The sequence below is a fragment of the Rana temporaria genome, chromosome 9 (assembly GCF_905171775.1).
Source record: "Rana temporaria chromosome 9, aRanTem1.1, whole genome shotgun sequence".
Lineage (NCBI taxonomy): Eukaryota > Metazoa > Chordata > Amphibia > Anura > Ranidae > Rana > Rana temporaria.
The window spans coordinates 130557019-130576776 of NC_053497.1; the positions used below are offsets into that span (position 1 = coordinate 130557019).

The window sequence follows — 19758 nt, forward strand, 5'->3', positions numbered from 1 at the left end:
TCCCCTTCCCTCTCCCCCCCCCCCCCCAATCCACCCTCCACCTACAAGAGGTAGAGGGAGATATGAGGGAGAAAAAAAAAAACAAAAAAACCTTATTTCGTGACTCTTTAAATCCCATCACCTTATGACTCCCATGCCACACAAGAAGGAGGGACTCAATAACACCCTATAAGAAAAAAAAAAACGTAATAGCTCTTTATTTCGTGGCTGTGGCAACTCCTGGAACCCCATTCCCCCTTCTTATGACCCCATTCAACCTAAATCCTTACTAGGATAAAAGGAGGGGAAAAAAAAAAATGTTTCCCCTATTTCGTGACTCTTTAAATCCCATCACCTTATGACCCCCCTACCACACGAGAAGGAGGGATTTAATAACACCCAATTGGCCGAGATTCAACCCGCTAATGGGCAGGCTGGCAATCGATCAACTTGGGTACAACCAGCCTGCCGGATTCTCTTGCGATTATCATTAACGGCTGCTACAGCCGTTGTGATAATCCATGTCTTCTGGCAGGGGGCGGCTTTTTCTGTTAAAACAAATAACAGACTTACTTGGCCGGATCACCAAGGGAAAATAAAGGACAGAAAGCTTTAAAAAAAAAAAAACGAAGGCAGCCAATACATCCAAGAATCGGTAAGCTGCAATATAATAAATGTTTCTTTTGGGTTTATTGCTGCTCTAAAAGACAAGGGAAAGGCATGCACCCATTGAGCAGATCAGTCGTACCAAAAAAAGGTGGAGCGGTTGTCAACAAGGCAGGAAGGTACAGACAATAAAACATGGTCAGAAGTTCTAACTCTTTTCAATGCTGCTAAACATTTGTGCTCCAGGGCTGTGAAGGTACAGAAGACAATGGAGTATCCTGACAGCCAGGGAAGTAACATTTTCTGAAAGGGGTGTCAGCAATGGGAGGTTGTCCTCAGTACAGGTACCCTTTCCAGTGCAGTGTGCACCCAGGAAACCCCTTAGTTTGTAGTTTCCACAACTAGTTATGTTGAAGGCACCTCACTTTTCCCATATACTATTGGTCAGTGAAGCTTACCATGTTAGTATGAGCCAACAGCAGGGTGCAGGAGAGCATTAAACTGTAGGGCTGCAACTAACGATTATTTTCATAATCGATTAGTTGGCCGATTATTGTTTCGATTAATCGATTATTCGCATAATAGCCTTAAAAAAAAAAAATTCATTTTTAAATTTTTTTGGGGCCAATTTGTTGTTGGGCAGATTACAAAACACAAATTGCCGCAAAATCACATTACATGCTTTTCTGCAGCTTCTCCATTGAAGTATATTGAACCAAAAAAAAAAAAAATTAGCACTGTTTTGCGTTAAAAAGTCCTTGCCCTTTCCAAATACGCAGCAGCCGGAAAAAAAATCATGGATGTGAACGTGTCCCATAGGAAAAAACATGAAAATGAACTGTAGTGTGTTTCTGCAAAAATCACCAAAAAACAGAGGTGTGACCCAGGCCTGAAATGTTTAGTAACATAATGGGGTTAAAAAAATAAATAAAAAAAGGACAAAATGAGCAAATAATCGCTACTGTAAGGGGTTAATTTTTTTACTGTGGGACAGTGAAAGTTATATTTACAGTAGCGATTTGTACTATAAAAGGCTAATTTTAGTTGTTTATTGTCCGATTAATTGATTATGAAAATTGTAATCGATTAATTTCATAATCGATTAGTTGTCGATTAATCGATTAGTTGTTTCGGCCCTATTAAACAGTACAAGAATGTGCCAAGCTTTGCAGAATACAATGGCCAGGTGCCTGGACTTTATGCAGGCTGTCAGTTAGTTAATGTACTTTAAAGCCTAAGTATCGCTAATAAAAACAATATAAAAATATATATAATATATAAAAGGGACATACCTTACAATTAGTATGATCTGTCCCTTATGCTGATTCTTCTACTTTCAGTACAAATCAGAAGTAGAACAGAGGAACATTTCTACTGAAAGGTGGTTCTAAAGGCAGAAGTTTTTTTTTGTTATCTCAATGCATTCCCTGCATTAAGGTAAAAAAGACTCTGCATGCAGCTTCCCTCAGCACCACCTTATACTTACCTGAGCCCGATTTAGATTTAGCAATGTGCATTAGAGCAGCTGTTCCCTTGGCTCTCTGGGTCAGAGACAATAGCGGGAGCCATCAATCTGTCAATCACAGCCAGCAAAGCAGCAGCAGGGGTTGGGTCAATGGAAACACAGAGTGCCCCCTGAGCAAGCGGCTTGTTAAAGGGGAATTTCACGTGGGGGGGGGGGGGGGTCAGGGCTGCTCTGTGCAAAACCATTGCACAAAGCAGGTAAGAATATCCTGTTTGTTATTTTTTTTTTTTTAAAGCACTTACATGGACTTTACATTGTGACAGCAAAAAGAAAAAAAAATGGGTTTACATCCACTTTAGAGAATAAGATGTTTTATCATCTGTGCCCAATCTTGCCACAAAGAGTTAATCCAGCTCTGAGCAATCCTCCTTTCTTTTTTCAGTGAGATGAAGGGACAAGCAGGAGAAAAAAATTGTCCGTTCTTTCCCCCTTGCTGTGAATGACAGGTTATTTACATATCTCATGCACTAGCCTGAGACAGGCATTATTTTTTAATTCCCATCCCCACTTCTTTTCTGAAGTCATGTGGTTATTTTTCTAGATTTTAATTGGATGTTAGTGATCATAGCAGGATTTAGTGTAAGAAATACACAGGAAAAAATGCATGTTGACAAGGGGAGTGTAGAGGTGGGCAGGGAGTCTACTGACATCACGACTCCACCCACCAAGCTCCAGACAACAGACCTACCCACAGAATCTGCAGTTTTTCAGTTCTTATAACAGACAGAGGGGAGACATTTGACCAGTAAGGATACATGCAGGAGGCATCTATATCCTTATAGATCAGCACTATGGCAGAAGTTTATAAAGGAGCATAGTGGGTTTACATCCACTTTAATACAAGGGACACATCATGCTAACTGTAAGTTATGTGTTTTTATTTTTTAATAAACCTAGGGCTTAAGAAGACAGAGATAGGGAGTGTCACACTCCCTGTGACAAACTCTAAACTCCCCTTAAAACTGTGTACCTGGGAGATTGTTGATATATCCCCCATCCATCAGTAGGTGTCCATCCTTGGGGTCGCAAAGAGGTGGCATGTAGCCTGAGAGAGACATGCTAGCACGGACATATCGCCACAGACTCCCTGCAAAGAGAAAGCAATAACATATTAGTCCAATTACTAGGAATCAGTCTGAAATGTAACTAGAATGAGAAGGACCCCAATAAGATTACACCATCAACTTCTGGTATCAGACTTAAAGTGTTATTAAACCCACAACAGTAAACTCAGTCTGTATATGCAGTAAAGCATACTTGTTATACTTACTGTGAAACTAAATGGGTAAATCCTCTGCATTGTGTAAAAAATCTGTATGATCCTGTCTCCTCTGCTTCTCCCCTACTTCCAGAGTCCCCAAACCATCTCCAGATAGTACAGAGGCTAGAGGACAAGCTGCACATGCTCAGTTTGGTGTGTAGTGCTAGAGAGTGTTTTTTTTTTCTTGGGAGAGTGCATGTGATCAGCACAGGGCCAATCAGCATTGTTTAGACAGATGGTCAGGGGTCCTGCAGCCTCATAGGACAATCATGGGACAATGAAAACTCCTCCTACAAGCTTTAACCAGTCACGAGACTGCTATATACTGCTGATGAGAAATGGTATTTAGCAGTTTATATTTGCTCAAACTGTTGGATTTCCATGTTCTGTGGGAGACCAGATATACAGTGCCTTGAAAAAGTATTCATACCCCTTGACATTTTTCACATTTTGTCATGTTATAACCAAAAATGTAAATGTATTTTATTGGGATTTTATGTGATAGACCAACACAAAGTGGCAAATAATTGTGAAGTGGAAGGAAAATGATAAATGATTTTCAATTTTTTTTTCAAATAAATAAGTGAAAAGTGTGGTGTGCATTTGTATTCAGTCTCCCTGAGTCAATACTTCGTAGAACCACCTTTCACTGCAATTACAGCTGCAAGTCTTGTTGGATGTGTCTCTACCAGCTTTGCACATCTAGAGAGTGACATTTTTGCCCATTCTTCTTTGCAAAATATCTCAAGCTCTGTTAGATTGGATGGAGAGCGTCTGTGAACAGCAATCTTCAAGTCTTGCCACAGATTCTAAATTGGATTTAGGTTTGTATTTTTTTTTTATCAGAAACAAGTTTATTAAAGAACAAATGCTTCACATACATGTCATGAGTTCCAGTTCCACAAAAACATAGGGCCAGATCCACAGCCAGCCGCCGTAACTTAAAAATTCCCATTTAAGTTACACTGCCGGAAAAATTTCTACCTAAGTGCCCGATCCACAAAGCACTTACCTAGAAATTTTCGGCTGTGTAACTTAAATCCGGCCGGCGCAAGGCGTTCCTATTCAAATGGGGCCGTAAGTGCCAATTTGCATACCCGAAGTGGCATTTCGAATCGAAATGCCCCCAGCGGCGGATGCGGTACTGCATCCTAAGATCCGGCAGTGTAAGTCCCTTACACATGTCGGATCTTCTGCCTATCTATTGGAAACTGATTCTGTGGATCAGTTCCAAAGATAGAAACAGGGATACGCAGGCGGAACAGCAGATCCGCCTGCGTATCTCTTTTGAGGATCTGGCCCATAGTGCCCAAACATCACAGCCAATCATCCCCATCCCACCTCCCCACGCATGGTGATTGCAACTCAAGTTTATAAAGATCGCCCATACACCCACAGAAATTACTTCACCCATCCCCTCTAACGGCAATACCTGGAATTATACCTGAGTCAATAGTTTCAAAGCAGTAACCTATCCAGTACGAGGTCCACTGGGGACAATCCTGGGGTGCTCAGCCAGGGTGACCACTGCCTTTCAAATTTACTAGGGCTCCCCCCCTGTATTGAAAGATACATTTCTCTAGTCTCAACGTGTCTCCCACCTTATTGATCCATTTCCTAAGCAAGGGGGGTTCAGCCGCCTTCCATTGCCTAAGGAGGAGTACCCGTGCCTGAAATAGGGCTCATGCAATGGGCGGTTTGAAATTGTCCTCCAGGGGGAGATCGTCTAGGATGCACGGTTTGGGTCAGTCGGGATAGTCGATGAGAAGACACTATTTATGGTATTCAGTACCCGTGTCCAGTACAAATGTAGCTTTTGGCAGCGCCATAACATGTGAATTAAGTCTCCGTGGTCTCTCGCACACCTTGGGCAGTCCGAGTTTGGTCTCACCCCCATTCGAGCCAGCCTGGCTGGCGTGTAATGCACTCTCAGTACAATGTATAACTGTGACAGACGCTGCACCACATTAAAGGGAGGACATTTGTACCGCCTCCTCCCACTGTTTGCCCTCTAGAGCACCGACATCGTTCTCCCATTGGGTCACTGTCCTCAAAGGAAATCCCGTCAGGAACACACCTAGTAGCATTGAGTAGCAATTGGAAATAAAGCCCTTATAGCTAGCTGTCCACCTCCTCCAATGAAATATGGGGGTCGGTGAAAGGGTCCCCAGAGTGTCACCAAACTGAGCCCTGATGGCACGTTGCAGTTGCATATAATAAAAGTGCATCATCCGGGGAAGCCAAAATCGCTCCCTCAGATCAGCAAAGGCGCTCAATTGACCCGCCACAAAAATGTGACGTAGGTGCGTGACTCCATACCTCCTCCACCGAGCCCCACACGTCAGAGTCTGTAGTTACGGGTAGTATTTATTATTCCAAATTGGGCTGTATTTGGTAAAACCTTCTACTGCCTGTAACTGTCTGGCCTTGTTCCATATTTTTTGGAGTAGGGCAAACGTGGGGAATCTCTTATTAGATACCCCTGTTTCGTGGCACATGAGAGTCTTAACGGGATCTACGGCAGGTTGATCCTCCATCGCCCCGTCCAGCGGGCCACATGCTGCAGCTGGGAGGCAATATAATAAAGCCACGGTTCGGGCAACGCCAACCCCCCTCGTCCTTGGGTTTCTGCAATTGTTCTAGCTTAACCCTGGGGGGCCTATCCTGCCACAGAAAGGACCTGAAAACAGAACTAATAATGCAAAATATTTTAAGGGGGATCACCACAGGGGCATTATGTAGTATATAAAGAAGCTGGGGCATGAAGATCATTTTGATCAAGTTGGCCCTTCCTACCAGGGACATTTTCAGTTTTGACCACACTTTTATTCGAGCTCAGATACGGCCCAGCAGGGGTGATAGGTTAAGGGGGATATATTCTAGTATTTCCGGGGTGACCTGAATTCCTAAATATTTGAAGCTGGAGGTTACGGTATTTGAAGCGCCGTTAAACTCTGGGCGTCTGGATCAGCATCAAGCACCATAAGTGATGATTTCGTCCAATTGATCACCAGACCAGAGAACGTACCAAATTGTACTATGATCGACATCACTGCTCTCACAGAGTCTGAAGTGTCTCCCAAAAACAGCATACTGTCATCTGCATAAAGCATGATTTTTTTTCATGAAGTGTCCCATACCTAAAGCCTTGGACCTGCGGACTGTACCTGATCAGGGCGGCCATCGGCTCAATTGCAAGCGCAAACAGAAGCGGTGACAACGGGCAGCCCTGTCTTGTCCCCCTGTGGAGCCTAAAGGGTAGTGAAACATGGCCCGCCTCTCTTATAACTGCCTATGGGGAGCTATAAAGCAGTTTGACCCAGGACAGAAACATATCTCCGAACCCGAACTTGACGCCTTATGGGCGTCCAAGGACAGCAGCGCCCTGTCTCTTGCATTATCTGACTGGGCTTGGAGGTTAAGAAAAAGCCTGCAGAGATTTATGGCCGTAGACTTTTGCGGGATAAATCCCGATTGGTCCGGGTTTATAATGGAAGTAATAACCTTATTAAGTCTAAGGGCCAGTACCTTAGCTAGAATTTTTATATCGCTTTGCAGAAGAGATATCGGCCTATAGGACCCCGGATCCAGTGGGTCCTTCCCCGGCTTCAATATAAGGACTATGTTTGCTCTGGTCATAGACTCTGGTAGGCTCTGATTGGTCCTGGCCTGGTTAAGCATTCTAAGGAGATGAGGTAGAATAGAGTCCCCGTACTGTTTGTAGATTTCAGTCGGGAGGCCGTCGTCCCCAGGGGCCTTATAGTTAGGTGAGAGAGTGATCGCCTCCTGTAGCTCCTTAACTGTAATGGGGGCGTCTAGCAGTGCTCTTTGGGATGCAGAGAGGCACGGAAGCTCTACGGTCTGCAAATAAGTCCGCAACTCTGCCTCCGTGTATCCCGCTCTGGACCGGTAGAGGTCTGCATAGTACTCCACCAGTTCCTGCATTATCAGGGTAGGAGTGTTCACCAGCTTCCCATGTCTGGTACGAAGTGCGCCAATCGAGGGAGAGGTCTGGGAAGACTTCACTATCCTTGCTAGAAGGCATCCCGTCTGCTCCCCCTCCTCATAAAAAGCAAGTCTGCTAAAAAAACGCTTTTTGTCAGCAACTGACCTGGTGACCTGATCCAACGCCTCTTGCGTCGCTACCCAGGACTCCCTGTTTACATCACTGGGGTCATCAATAAACCTTGTCTCCAGTTGGCATACCAGTTGCTCCACCTGCTCCTGCTGTGCCCTCGTATTAGATTTAACTTTTGATACTGCCTTAATGAGAATACCTCTCAAGGACACCCTAAAGGCCTCCCAAGCTGCACAGGGGTCTGGGTGGTCTACGTGGTGCTCCCAGAACTCCCCGATCGCCTCCGTCAGGCTCAGATGGGAGGGGATCAGGTTCAACCAAAAGGCATTAAGTTTCCAGGGGGCCCTTGCAAGAGTCGTGTCAGGTTTGGAGATTAGGTGGATCAAGAGTGGGGAGTGATCAGAGATGCCCCTAACCAGGTATTGGATGTCCTGTAGAAATCGGGACGTTTTGGCTGTGCACAGGCACAAATTTATCCTGGACAGGGAGAGGTGGGTCTTAGAGAAGCAGGAGAACTGCTGTTGCAATGGGTTATGATCCCGCCATGGGTCCAACCATCCCACCTCCTCCGCGAGCTTCCGCAGTGCCGTTCGATCAATTTTGCGGCCGCTCGCTGGGGGTGGGTGCTTGTTCAGGACGGGGTCCATGTAACAGTTAAGGTCTCCCACCGTGACCAGTGGTAAATCAGGGTGACTTAATTGGAAGGCTAGGAGAGTTCTCAATGCCTCTGGGTTGAAGGGGGGTGGAATATATAAAGAAGCAATAATACATTTCAGTTGGTACACTTTGCATAGCAATATAACATATCTCCGTTCTGTGTCAATCAATTTGTCATACACTTGGAAGTCCACTGACCTGTGCACCAGCATGCTCACCCCCCTGGAATAGGAGGTGTGCGTGGAGTGGAACCCCTCTCCCACCCAAGCATACCCAACACAGGACAGCGTCTCTAGGACCACATGAGTCTCCTGGAGGTAATAAATAGCCAGGGCTTGCTTCTTGAGTACCGTGGATACCATTGTCAATTTTAGGGGGTCCTGGAGACCTCTAATATTCCAGGATAATATGGGGACAGTACTCATTGGTAGGTATAAAGTCATCCTTGCAGGGGCATTGGGACTCCCAGGTCCTCCATACCCTGGGTGTTACATAGGCCTGACTGGCCGTCAGGGGGATGAGAGCACATCGGACAGCAGGCATGCACCGTTCAGCCGCATAGGGAAGATGGGCGGGGGCGAGGTAGATAACTCTAAAGGCATGACAGCAAACTGAGTGGGCCTTTGTCAAACAAAAGACTCTACTGAAAAATCCTGTGCGTGCCTGGACAAGCTGACGCCTGCCTGCGATTTCTGCTTCAAACTGGTCACACATATTGCATAACATAACACCAAGAGGACCCAAATGACAAACTTAGGGTACCTCCATGGGCACAAACGGTGCCAACCATGAGGGATCAGATATGGCTTTACACCGAAGTGTTGTGGTAATAAAACAATTCACCTTGCTCACTGCGCTGGAAGGAAAAATAGGTTGTGGCTCCCAGCCGGGTAGTAGGTTGCTTATACGGAAAACAAAGTAAAGTCAGGTTCCATTCAGCTCACCTCTTCTCTAAGGACCCTTCCCTGCTGCCCTCCTAGTTTGACGGATGGCATGTTCATTGGCGTCGATCCAGAGGGAGGCATCTGTCGCGGACTCAAAGAAATGTGCTTGGCCCCTGGCAATGATGCGAAGTCGTGCCGGGAACAGCATGGCTTACGACGCTTGTAGCTGCTGAAGCCTCTTCTTCACGTCGGCAAATTTTGCTCTGCCCTGCTGCACTTCTGCAGAGTAGTCAGGATAGAAAGAAATGCGTGCCCCGTTAAAGGTAACATTGCGCCTTTCCCTTGCCTGGCAGAGAATAATTTCCTTGTCCTTATAATTAAGGAGCTGGGCTAGCAGTGTGCGGGGCGGGTGGCCTGGTGGAAGCGGTCTAGATGGCACTCTGTGGGCCCTTTCCACTGCATATAGTGACGTGAATACTTCTTTACCAAAGACCTCCTGCAGCCACGTTTCTACAAACTGTGTGGGGTCCCTGCCCTCCGTCTTCTCCGGTAACCCCACTATGCGCACGTTGTTACTCCTCATGCGATTTTCAAGGTCATCAGATTTGAGCTCATTTGCCCTGGCCAGTCTAGCCGTAGTCTGAGTGTCTCTCAGAAGGGGGGCGATTTTATCTTCTATGTCACTGATGCGGCCCTCCGCTGCGGTAGTACGTTCTCTTATTTTTGTATGTCATGGCAGATAAAGCCCAATTCTTCCTTCATACCGCCAAATTGCTCCTGCAGTGTATGTACAGAAGCTGTGCAATTGTGCATAGCCCTGAGGATGTCAGCAAGGGTGGGCTGCAAAAGCTCCTGTCCCCCCCCCCTTCCTCCATTTCTGCGGCTCGTAAGCTACAGTCCTGTGACTCTTCCAGGGTCTGCTGGCTCTGCTCTCCTGCCAGGGCTGCATGCAGTATGGCTGGGGTCGCATCCATGTCATCCTACCTATCCTAGTATCTCATGTCCTTGGGGGGGTCGTTCACTGACTGTTTGGGGTTTTAGGAGGCTTACTCACGTCCTTGGGCTTATCGGCTCCACGCGAGGTCCTGGGGAGAGACGGGCCGGTGCCATCTTGGATCTCGAGCGGACCGCCGGTCTCCGTCTGTTTGCGGGTCAGCATCGCCGCCAGAAGTTCAGGAGCAGATTTGGCAGTGTCCAGAGAGGTTCCCCCGATGATCTGAGCCGAATTACGGCATTTAGGGTGGCTGGGAGAAGGATCGTAGCAGGATGGTGTGCGGGAGCGCTGTGAGACACTACCTTTCACATGCCGCGCTAGGCCACGTCCCCTAGGTTTGGACTTTGACTGGGCCATTCTAACACATGAATAGGCTTTGATCTAAACCAGGGGTCTCCAAACTGCGGCCCGAGGGCTGGATGCGGCCCTTCGCTGGCCTTTATTTGGCCCTTGGAGTACTATTCCTGCCAATTATATGAGGCAATATTCCTCCTACTGACACCCACTATATTGTTCACTGATACCAATGATGGGGTAATATTACTACTAATACCAATTATGGACTCCTCCTACTGTCCTACTGACCACAAACCCATGTTTATTCTCACTGATGCTGGGCCCGAGACATTTTTTCACTGGCCACAATCCGTCCCCCCTAAAGTCTAAAGGATAGTAAACTGGCCCTTTCTTTGAAAAGTTTGGAGACCCCTGATCTAAACCATTCCATTGTAGCTCTGACTGTATGTTTTGGGTCGTTGTCCTGCTGGAAGGTGAACCTCCACCCCAGTCTCAAGTCTTTTTCCAACTCTAAGGCCGCGTACACACGGTCGATCCAAACCGATGAGAATGGTACGATGGGCCGTTTCCATCGGTTCACCGCTGAAGTGGCCTGACGGTCTGATGTGCGCACACACCATCGTTCCAAAAACCGATCGGGTCAGAACGCGGTGACGTAAAACACACGACGTGCTGAAAAAAAAAAGAATTTCAATGCTTCCAAGCATGCGTCGACTTGATTCTGAGCATGCGTGAGTTTTGAACCGATGCTTTTCTGTACTAACCATCGGTTTGGACTGATCGGTCAGCAGTCCATCGGTTCGATTTTAAAGCACGTTTTAAAATTTTGGACCGAAGGACAACAGACCGATGGGCCATACACACAGTTGGTTTGGATCGATGAAACTGAACTTCGGTCCATTCTCATCGGTTTGGAACGACCGTGTATACGCAGCCTAACGGATTTTCTTAAAAATTTTTTCTGTATTTGGCTCCATCCATATCTTCCCATCAACTCTGACCAGCTTCCCTGTCCCTGCTGAAGAAAAGCATCCCCACAACATGATGCTGTCACCATGTTTCACGGTGGGGATGGTGTGTTCAGGGTGATGAGCAGTGTTAGTTTTCTTTTTAGATCCCAGATCTCTCCATAAAGAGGCCCTGTCATGCACTATTCCTATTACAAGGGATGTTTACATTCCTTGTAATAGGAATACATGTGATAAAAAAAGAAAACTTAAAGGGGAGGTTCACCCTAAAAACGACTTTATCTTATTACACTGGCACCCCACATTACAATACGATTATGCCTATTAGTTTTTTTTTGATGCTGTACATACCTTCGTACAGCTAATTCACCCGTGGCTTCCGGGTTGCGAGTCCCGCGGGAGTGGGCGTTCCTAACATGCTGGTGATTGACGTTTTGACAAAAAAACTAGTTCCCCCCTGTCGTGTAAGCCGCGTCACGATTGGCAAAAAGAGCCGAACGGCGAGTCGGCGCTATACTGCGCCTGCGCATCGCCGTTCGGCTCCTTTCGCCAATCGTGACGCAGCTTACGCGATGGGGGGAGCTTGTTTTTTGTGAAAACGTCAATCATGTTTAAAAAAAAAAAAAAAAAAACAATGTAAGAAGAAAATATTTTTTTTAAAGTGCCTTCGTCCCTAGGCACAAAAGCACCCATATACGTAAACGGCGTTCAAATCACACATGTGAGGTATCGCCACTTGCTTTAGAGCGAGATCAATAATTCTAGCCCAAGACTTCCTCTGTTACTCTAAACTGGTAACCTGTAAAAATGTTTAAAGCATCGTCTATGGAGATTTTTAAGTGCCAAAGTTTGGCGCCATTCCACAAGCGTGCGCAGTTATGAAGCGCGACATGTTAGGTAGCTATTTACTTGGCGTAATATCATCTTTCACATTACACATTATACTTTACTGTTTTGATTTTTTGAACTCATGAAATGATCATGTTGGTCTATCACATAAAATCCCAGTAAAATACATTTACATTTTGGTTGTAACATGACAAAATCTGGATTTTTTTTTCAAGGGGTATAAATACTTTTTCAAGGCACTGTAGTGAATGCAGGGTCCTAGGTTTAGTAACACTATATAATTGCTGGCCGGCCTACTCATCATTCACCTCAAATACCTTGCAGACTACCATGAAAGTAACATTTTTTTGCTTCCATTTCATTGTTTATATTCACAGTTTAAATTTTAGTAACTAAACTGAAATCTTACAGATAGTCCCAAATAGAAATGGGAAGTCAGCATGTGATTCAGCTTGCTAAAGATCACTCTGCACTGAACATTTTGGATGGATTTGACCGCCTTGATGGTGATGACTGATGGTGAGATTCTCCTAATTCAGCCATTACAAAGCCAAATGATGGTGTCCCGATCCCTCCACAGATTCCCTATAATGAAGAACGACCTTCCAGGGAATCCAGCTGTGACTAAGCAACACTTATTATGGTCTTCAGGGAGGGGGGCAGAGATTCAGTCTACTCCATGGAAATTAAATGCTGTCCACTACAAACTGGAAGCAGTTTTTCAGTGTTGGCTGATAATGTATGAGAAGTGAACATTTCTGAGGACCCAAGAGACTGCTGTAAAAAACTGAAAAACTGAGTATAGGATTTCGTCCTAAAAGGTTGAATGTTTCTGATTTGGGAACACAATCCCACCAAGTGCAGGTAATACGGAAATCTCTCCCTTATCTGCTCCTTCTTGTGCATTCTGTGTAATAATACACCAGGACTTTTCCTGCTCCTACTCACCACATTAGATCCGCGGGCCTTTTCTGTTCCCCGCTAATATCACCGCCAAAGCTTGTCACTATCCACTTATCATATGCTGCTAATTTTATCAGTCATTATCCGATTGTAGATACCTCATGGAGACAGCATCGCAGGCTGCCACAACAGTTATAGGACATAAATCACTTACAATTTCTTATTTCATGCAAAACCATCATACATTGATGATTTATAGCCTTACAAATGATCCATGCCGAGATATGCAGAAAACATATAATGGGATCACCAATTCAGACCCTAATTCTGCTTTTCTATCCCCTTACTAGAAAATGCATAACTTTACATGATCACAAATCACACTCCAAACTGACAAGTAGCTCCTAGAAAAGTAACGATGCTCGGGGTCCTAGAGCAACACTAAAGCCTGGTACACACTGAGTTTTTTTTTGTTCACCCCAGCAAGTTAAACGAAAAAAAAAAAAAAAAACCTGTCAGCTCTGGTCGGAGCCAATGTACTCACTATGTGAAGTTAGTACAGTGGTCTCCCCTGCTGAGCTGTTGTGTTCTGACAGGGGGACGACACCCCCCCCCCCCCCCCGCCTGAATACTCTGCCTATCGGTGGAGAGCGCTGAACACAAGTCGTTCAGCTGGTGTTTTTCCAACATGCTCGTGCGACAGAATACAGGCCGTGACACAGTTGGAGTCCTAGAATGATGACATATTTGGGGAGAATTTACTAAAACAGGTGCACACAGAATCTAGTGCAGCTGTGCATGGTAGTCAATCCATTTCTAACCTCAGCTTGTTCAATTAGGTGTTGGCAAAAAACTGGATGACGATTGGTTACTATGCACCACTGCACCAGATTTTGCGTGCTCCAGTTTTAGTAAAGCAGGCCATGCATTATGCAATTTTCTTCTTGTGGTGGAAGGAAAGAAAATAGCTAGTTTTCCCCATCAACACACTCTGTGTTGATGGAGGAATCCCTCCTGTAGCACCATTGTGTTCTGCCAGTGGGGAGCCTTCCTTGCCGGCAGAACACAATGATCAGTATTGTCAGCTTATAGCCTGCGGCACTAATCGTTCAGGGAAAAACCCCACAGGCTGGTTGTACACCAGTTGATTGATAGATTGACTTGTGTACAACCAGGGTACATATACATGGGTTGATATTCGGCTGTTCCCTGCTGAACCAACCACATTTCGATCCATATATGGCTGGCTTCAGTGTCAGAGGGCCCTTGTGCAGAGGTTCTGCCTCTGACACTTGGGGTCCCAGTATGATGACACACTGATGTATAAAATATCAAGATAATGGTACACTGACACTTGAGGGTCCCAGACAGTAGCTATCTATGTGCCTGACGCATGGATTTCAATGTTTTTTTTTAAGCACATGATTAGAGTCTGAGGCTATAATTGGCTTCAAAAAGGGTGGGCTCGGGGCGCAGTTGTGTTACATTAGCAAATTAATATTCACCAATGTCTTCCTGTTTCTCCTCCCGGTCAATCAGGAAGCAGGTCCTGAGACCCGATTGGCCGGGAGTCCTCAGACCCAATAGGCCTGGGAGTCCCAAGCCCCGATTGGCCGGGAGGTAAAGCGATTGCTGGAACTCGGGAGGAGACAAGGGGGGGGGGGGGAGCCACCGAAGCTGTGACCTGATGGGGTAAGTGCGGGGTGCCCGGCAGGTGACGGGCAAGCAAAGTGGCAATCGATGGAGAGGGTGGGGAGAAGGGGCGATTGATCGAGCGCCGGGGGTGGGGGTGGTTGGCTGGCTGATGGCCGCCTCCCTAAGAAAATTTAGCACCAGCCGCCACAACAACAGAACAATGACACACTAACACTTGGAGGTCCCAGAACAATGACATGCTGACAGCTTGGGTCCCAAAACAATGACACACTGACTTTATGGGGGCCCAGAACAGACATTTTAGATCTGCTGAAAAAAGTGTATGTGTGTGTACACACACGTAGTGAACACTAAACACACACATATACAGTATATGGTCCTGAACATTTACGGTATAACAATTTATTACTTCCTATTTTTATGGGGGAGTTTTTGGTTGCTTAGAACGTTGTAACAATCCTGCTGGGCTCCCTAATTGTGCACAGAACCTGAAAATTTTATATTTTTATACTACGAAAATATTGCAGACATAAGTAATTACTGAACTAATAACCGTAGGGTGGGAGGTGAAAGGCGGAATTTCCATCTCTGAGTGGGATTTCCTAACCTGTGTAACGCACAAAGTCAGGATTCCTGAAGCTAGTCCCTGGGTCTCATTAGGACTGGCATTGGGTGGGTGTGAGGCTACAGAACAGAGGATTATTGGTAAGGGGAATCTCCACTATCGGTATTACAGTATTAGTCACTTGGAGCTGAGAGAAGGTGTAATGACATGGCCCAGTGAAGACATAATCCAAGTGTCAGCTAGGAGGTCAGCCTCGTTATGGCGGCAGCTAAACATTACAAGGTACGTAAAGCAAGGGATGTTTTATTCATCTCTGAGCAATGTGTCACAATACCTGCATATCCACTAAACCTACTACTGGGGGATCACCAGATTACTCACAAAGGCATCAATGCAACGATTCACCCAGCTACGTGTATTTTTAACTGACTCCACATTACAGAATGTACAGATTGAAAAACACAGGAGACAATACATATTAAATTCAGGATGCTGGGGGATTATTTCACAGGTGATCACATCTATGTAACTAATCATGAAAGCTTTTCCATAGCTGCTAACATCAGAGATGTCTACATGCCTAAATATAACTGAAAAAGAACCTGACCCGACTTAAAACGTTTCTAAGGTTACATAATTGCTGAATTGCGATACCACGTGGTGTCTGCAAGTACCTGTGCTCGTCTTTAACCACTTGTCCACTGGGCCTATTTTGGCACTTCTCTCCTTCATGTAAAAAAATCACAATTTTTTTGCTAGAAAATTAATCAGAACCCCCAAACATTATATAGATTTTTTAAGCAGACACCCTAGGGAATAAAATGTTGGTCATTGCAACTTTTTTTTCTCGCACGGTATTTGCGCAATAATTTTTCAAACGCCTTTTTTTGGAAAAAAAAAAAAAAACAGTTTCATGAATTAAAAAAATAACAAAACAGTAAAGTTAGCCCAATTTTTTTTATAATGTGAAAGATGATGTTACGCCGAGTAAATAGATACCTAACATGTCACGCTTTAAAATTGCGCACACTCATGGAATGGCGCCAAACTTCGGTACTTAAAAATCTCCATAGGTGTTGCTTTAACATATTTTACAGGTTACTATTTTCGAGTTACAGAGGAGGTCTAGTGCTAGAATTGTTGCACACGCTCTAATGCACGCGACAATACCTCACATGTGGGGTTTGAACGGCGTTTACATATGTGGGCGGGACTTGCATGCGTGTGCGCTTCTGCACGCGAGATAACTGGGACAGGGGCGTTTTGAATTTTTTTTATTTTTTTTTATTTTACTTAATTTTTTTTTGATCACTTTTATTCCTATTACAAGGAATGTAAACATCCCTTGTAATATGAATCAGTGTGACAGGTCTTCTTTATGGAGAGATGTGGGGTCAATAAGACCCCACACATCTCTCCTCCAGGCTTACAAGCATGAAATCGGTGAAAAAAATAAATCACTGATCACATGCCGACAGCCGCGATTGTGGCTTTGTTTACCTCTGGGTACCGGGCGTGACGTCATAACGTCGCGCCCGGGCCTCCATCTGGTCACCAGTCATCTCTATGCTTTCCAGGCAGCGCCGACCGATTCACTCTCCGGGCCCCCGATGGCACGGGAGAGCCCGGAGAAGCACCGGATGGCGGCGGGAGGGGGGACTATAAGAACGATCAAGCGGTGGAACCGCTGCTTTGATCATTCTTATCGTGCACAGAATCGGCGACTGAAGACGGCGATATCTGAATGATGCCTGTAGCTGCAGGCATCATTCAGATATCACCGCACAAAGTCGAGGACGTCATATGACGTCCTCCGGTGGACAAGTGGTTAAACTTGATCCCTGTGAAACCTCCTGGATAATAGACACAGGCTATACATGGAACTGCTGTAAATGAAGGACTAGTCATGTAAAAGATAAAGAAAATAAGAAAAATCTTTCTCTGCAATGCTCCCTTTTCCATTTAAGCTGTCCACCACAGTACTTTTTTCCACCACTAGATGTCCTTTGTTTTCTAGGTGGAATGGCAGCCAGCAGCATTTAACACATTTTCTGAGAGCCCAGGTTGTCATGGAACCACCCCCAACCTGTGACTTCTCTCTATCACCCTGTTTAGTCTTCCTTTAAGCATGCTTCTAGTGAGGTTTTATACTTTCCCCAGTTGAGCTCTAAGCACAGGGACTGCAAGATGCTGATACCATATCAAAAAACACAGTACAAAAATACATTCGAGGACATATTAAAGGAGAAGTATAGCCAAAGCAATTTTGGCTATACTTCTCCTGCAGGTCACAGATGTGCACTTAGTTCTGCACTCTTGTGACCTGTTTTCAGCAGATAGCAAGCCAAAGCCTGCTGTCAGCGGACACCACAGAACCGGGCCAGGCTCTGAAAAGATCCCGACCATATGGTCAGGATCCACCCAGATGCTTTGATTTGCAGCTGGCTCCACCTCTCAGTGTTCTGCTGAGACAGAGCCAGCACCTCCCACCCCCTCAGCCAAGCGCTCCAGGCTCTCTGCTCAGAGCAGAAGGAAGAACTGAGTGATCAGCGGTGTTTGATTGTTCAGTTCTTGCTGCAGAGTCAACGGGTGATCGATGCATTAATGTATACAGAACTGGAATAATTTATGTCTTTTACGTCTGCCTGGGGATCAAGTTTAAAGCTATTCTGATATATACTGTAGGTAAAATGTATAAAATGCAAGTGCCTATCTGTAAAGAAGAAAGGGAATACTTGCCTTCTCTGCTGCCTGCACCACTAAACTCCATTTTTGTTTGAGAAACACTAACTAAAGTCTGCTGGGAACTCGACAATTCAAGGAGTGACAATCGTGACTTTTTTTTTCCACTCATGACATGACAGGGTTGCCCCACTATTTATTTTTAACAACAATCTTTCCATAATATTTTTCGAACATTTTACATATTTTATGCATGTTAATTACCTGTACAAACTTCCCTTGTGTAGCCATCACAAGCCCTGAGACTGCCACTGCTATCTTGTATGTGATGTAAGCTGCCCCAGGTATTCCCTATTGCTCTTCTACAGGCAGCTACATAAGTATGTGTGGAGATAAATGGAGGAGTGGAGGAGCTGGGTCAGCACAGAGAATAATTAGACACTTCCGGAAGAGGAGAGGGATATGACAAGGCAGAAAGGAGGGGAATCTGAAAGGTAATCTATTCTTCCTGGAACGTCAAAATTGCTACCAGGTCAAATGCAGATTGCAAGTGAATAACGAAAATGATTTATAGAAAGGAAAAAACACTAATGCTGGCCATACACGGGTCAAATTTCGAAAGAACTTTCTTTTAAAATCAGAAAATTTGTCCATTTTGTAATGCGATGACGATGGTGCCACCATTGATTTCGAAATTCGACCGACCAAACCTTCAATTTCACCTCATGTTCCTGCAGAAAAGAACTTTCGTGTCTGGGAATCTTCTTTTTTTTCCGGGAATCTTCTTTTCTTTCTGGAAATTTCTTTTCTTGCACAGGCGCATTTCTTTTCCGATTACATTTCTCGCACGATTCTCCCATCATTGGATTAGAAAATCGTTTGTTTTTAAAAAAAAATATCCAACATGTTGGATTATTAAAATTCGATGGCCGCACGGAAATTGGCTGTTGCTACAGCCCACTAATGATGCAAAATATGAACGAAAATTCTTAGATAAGATTTTCGAAAGAAAGTTCTTTCGAAATTCGACCCGTGTATGGCCAGCCAGCATAAGTATCTAAAACAAATGATTTTACCTGCAATTTTGTTACAATAGTGACAGAGTCACTAAAACCCTGCAATGCCCGACCCCACACAATATAACCCATCTGTGAGCACAAAGCTCCTTCTTACACATCATTCCAATGCTTTTTGGGGAACAAGTAGATACGTGTTTTTTATCCACAATTAGGCTGGCATCACTACCTCTGCAGTCTGGGTTGCCATAGGTTGCCATGCCGCTGACCCGTTTAATGCATCCATATGCAAATCCCAACCAAAAGCACCTACGATTTATTGTTTCACAATGAAGTTCCTCAATGCCTTTTGTTTCCGCTGCTGCAATTGTTACAACGCTACCATTTCCTCTGCATATCAGTAATTACAGGAAAACCAAATAAGAGATGGACATAAAAAAGCTGTATATTATTCTCTCCCTGCTTTACCTTCTTAGTATAGTTGTCTGTTAAATTAAAATACTGAGAAGCAATCAATACCCAGCCCTTTGTATAATAAAAAAGGGTCAGAAGGAATAGACAGTTGAATAATGTGCTGATCACACCGCGCATACTGGAGTGATAAATATAAAGCAAAGATTAGCTTCATAAACAATGTTTTAAAATGGAAACCTATGCAAGACTTGTGTTGAATAAGAACCTCTTACAGGTTTTTACTGCTGTCTGTGTCTGCCGGGAAGAGATTTCCATCACTTCCTTTGCCAGCAACAGATACTGTAGAAAATGAAAAGAGAATCCCCAATGCGGACACTGACAGCAATATAAAACTTTTAGAGGTTTTAATAGCCGTACAATACAG

General features: G+C 44.8%; 1 protein-coding gene across 2 annotated transcripts in view; it reads right to left on the reverse strand.

Annotated features, from left to right (window-relative positions):
- The window catches only part of PNPLA7 (patatin like phospholipase domain containing 7), a 413102-nt gene that overhangs the window by 41861 nt on the left and 351483 nt on the right, over window positions 1-19758 (reverse strand). For both annotated transcript variants that reach the window (XM_040324512.1, XM_040324513.1), the window contains one exon: window positions 3081-3197. In XM_040324512.1, the coding sequence (XP_040180446.1) occupies window positions 3081-3197 (117 nt within the window). The remainder of the gene's footprint in view (window positions 1-3080; window positions 3198-19758) is intronic.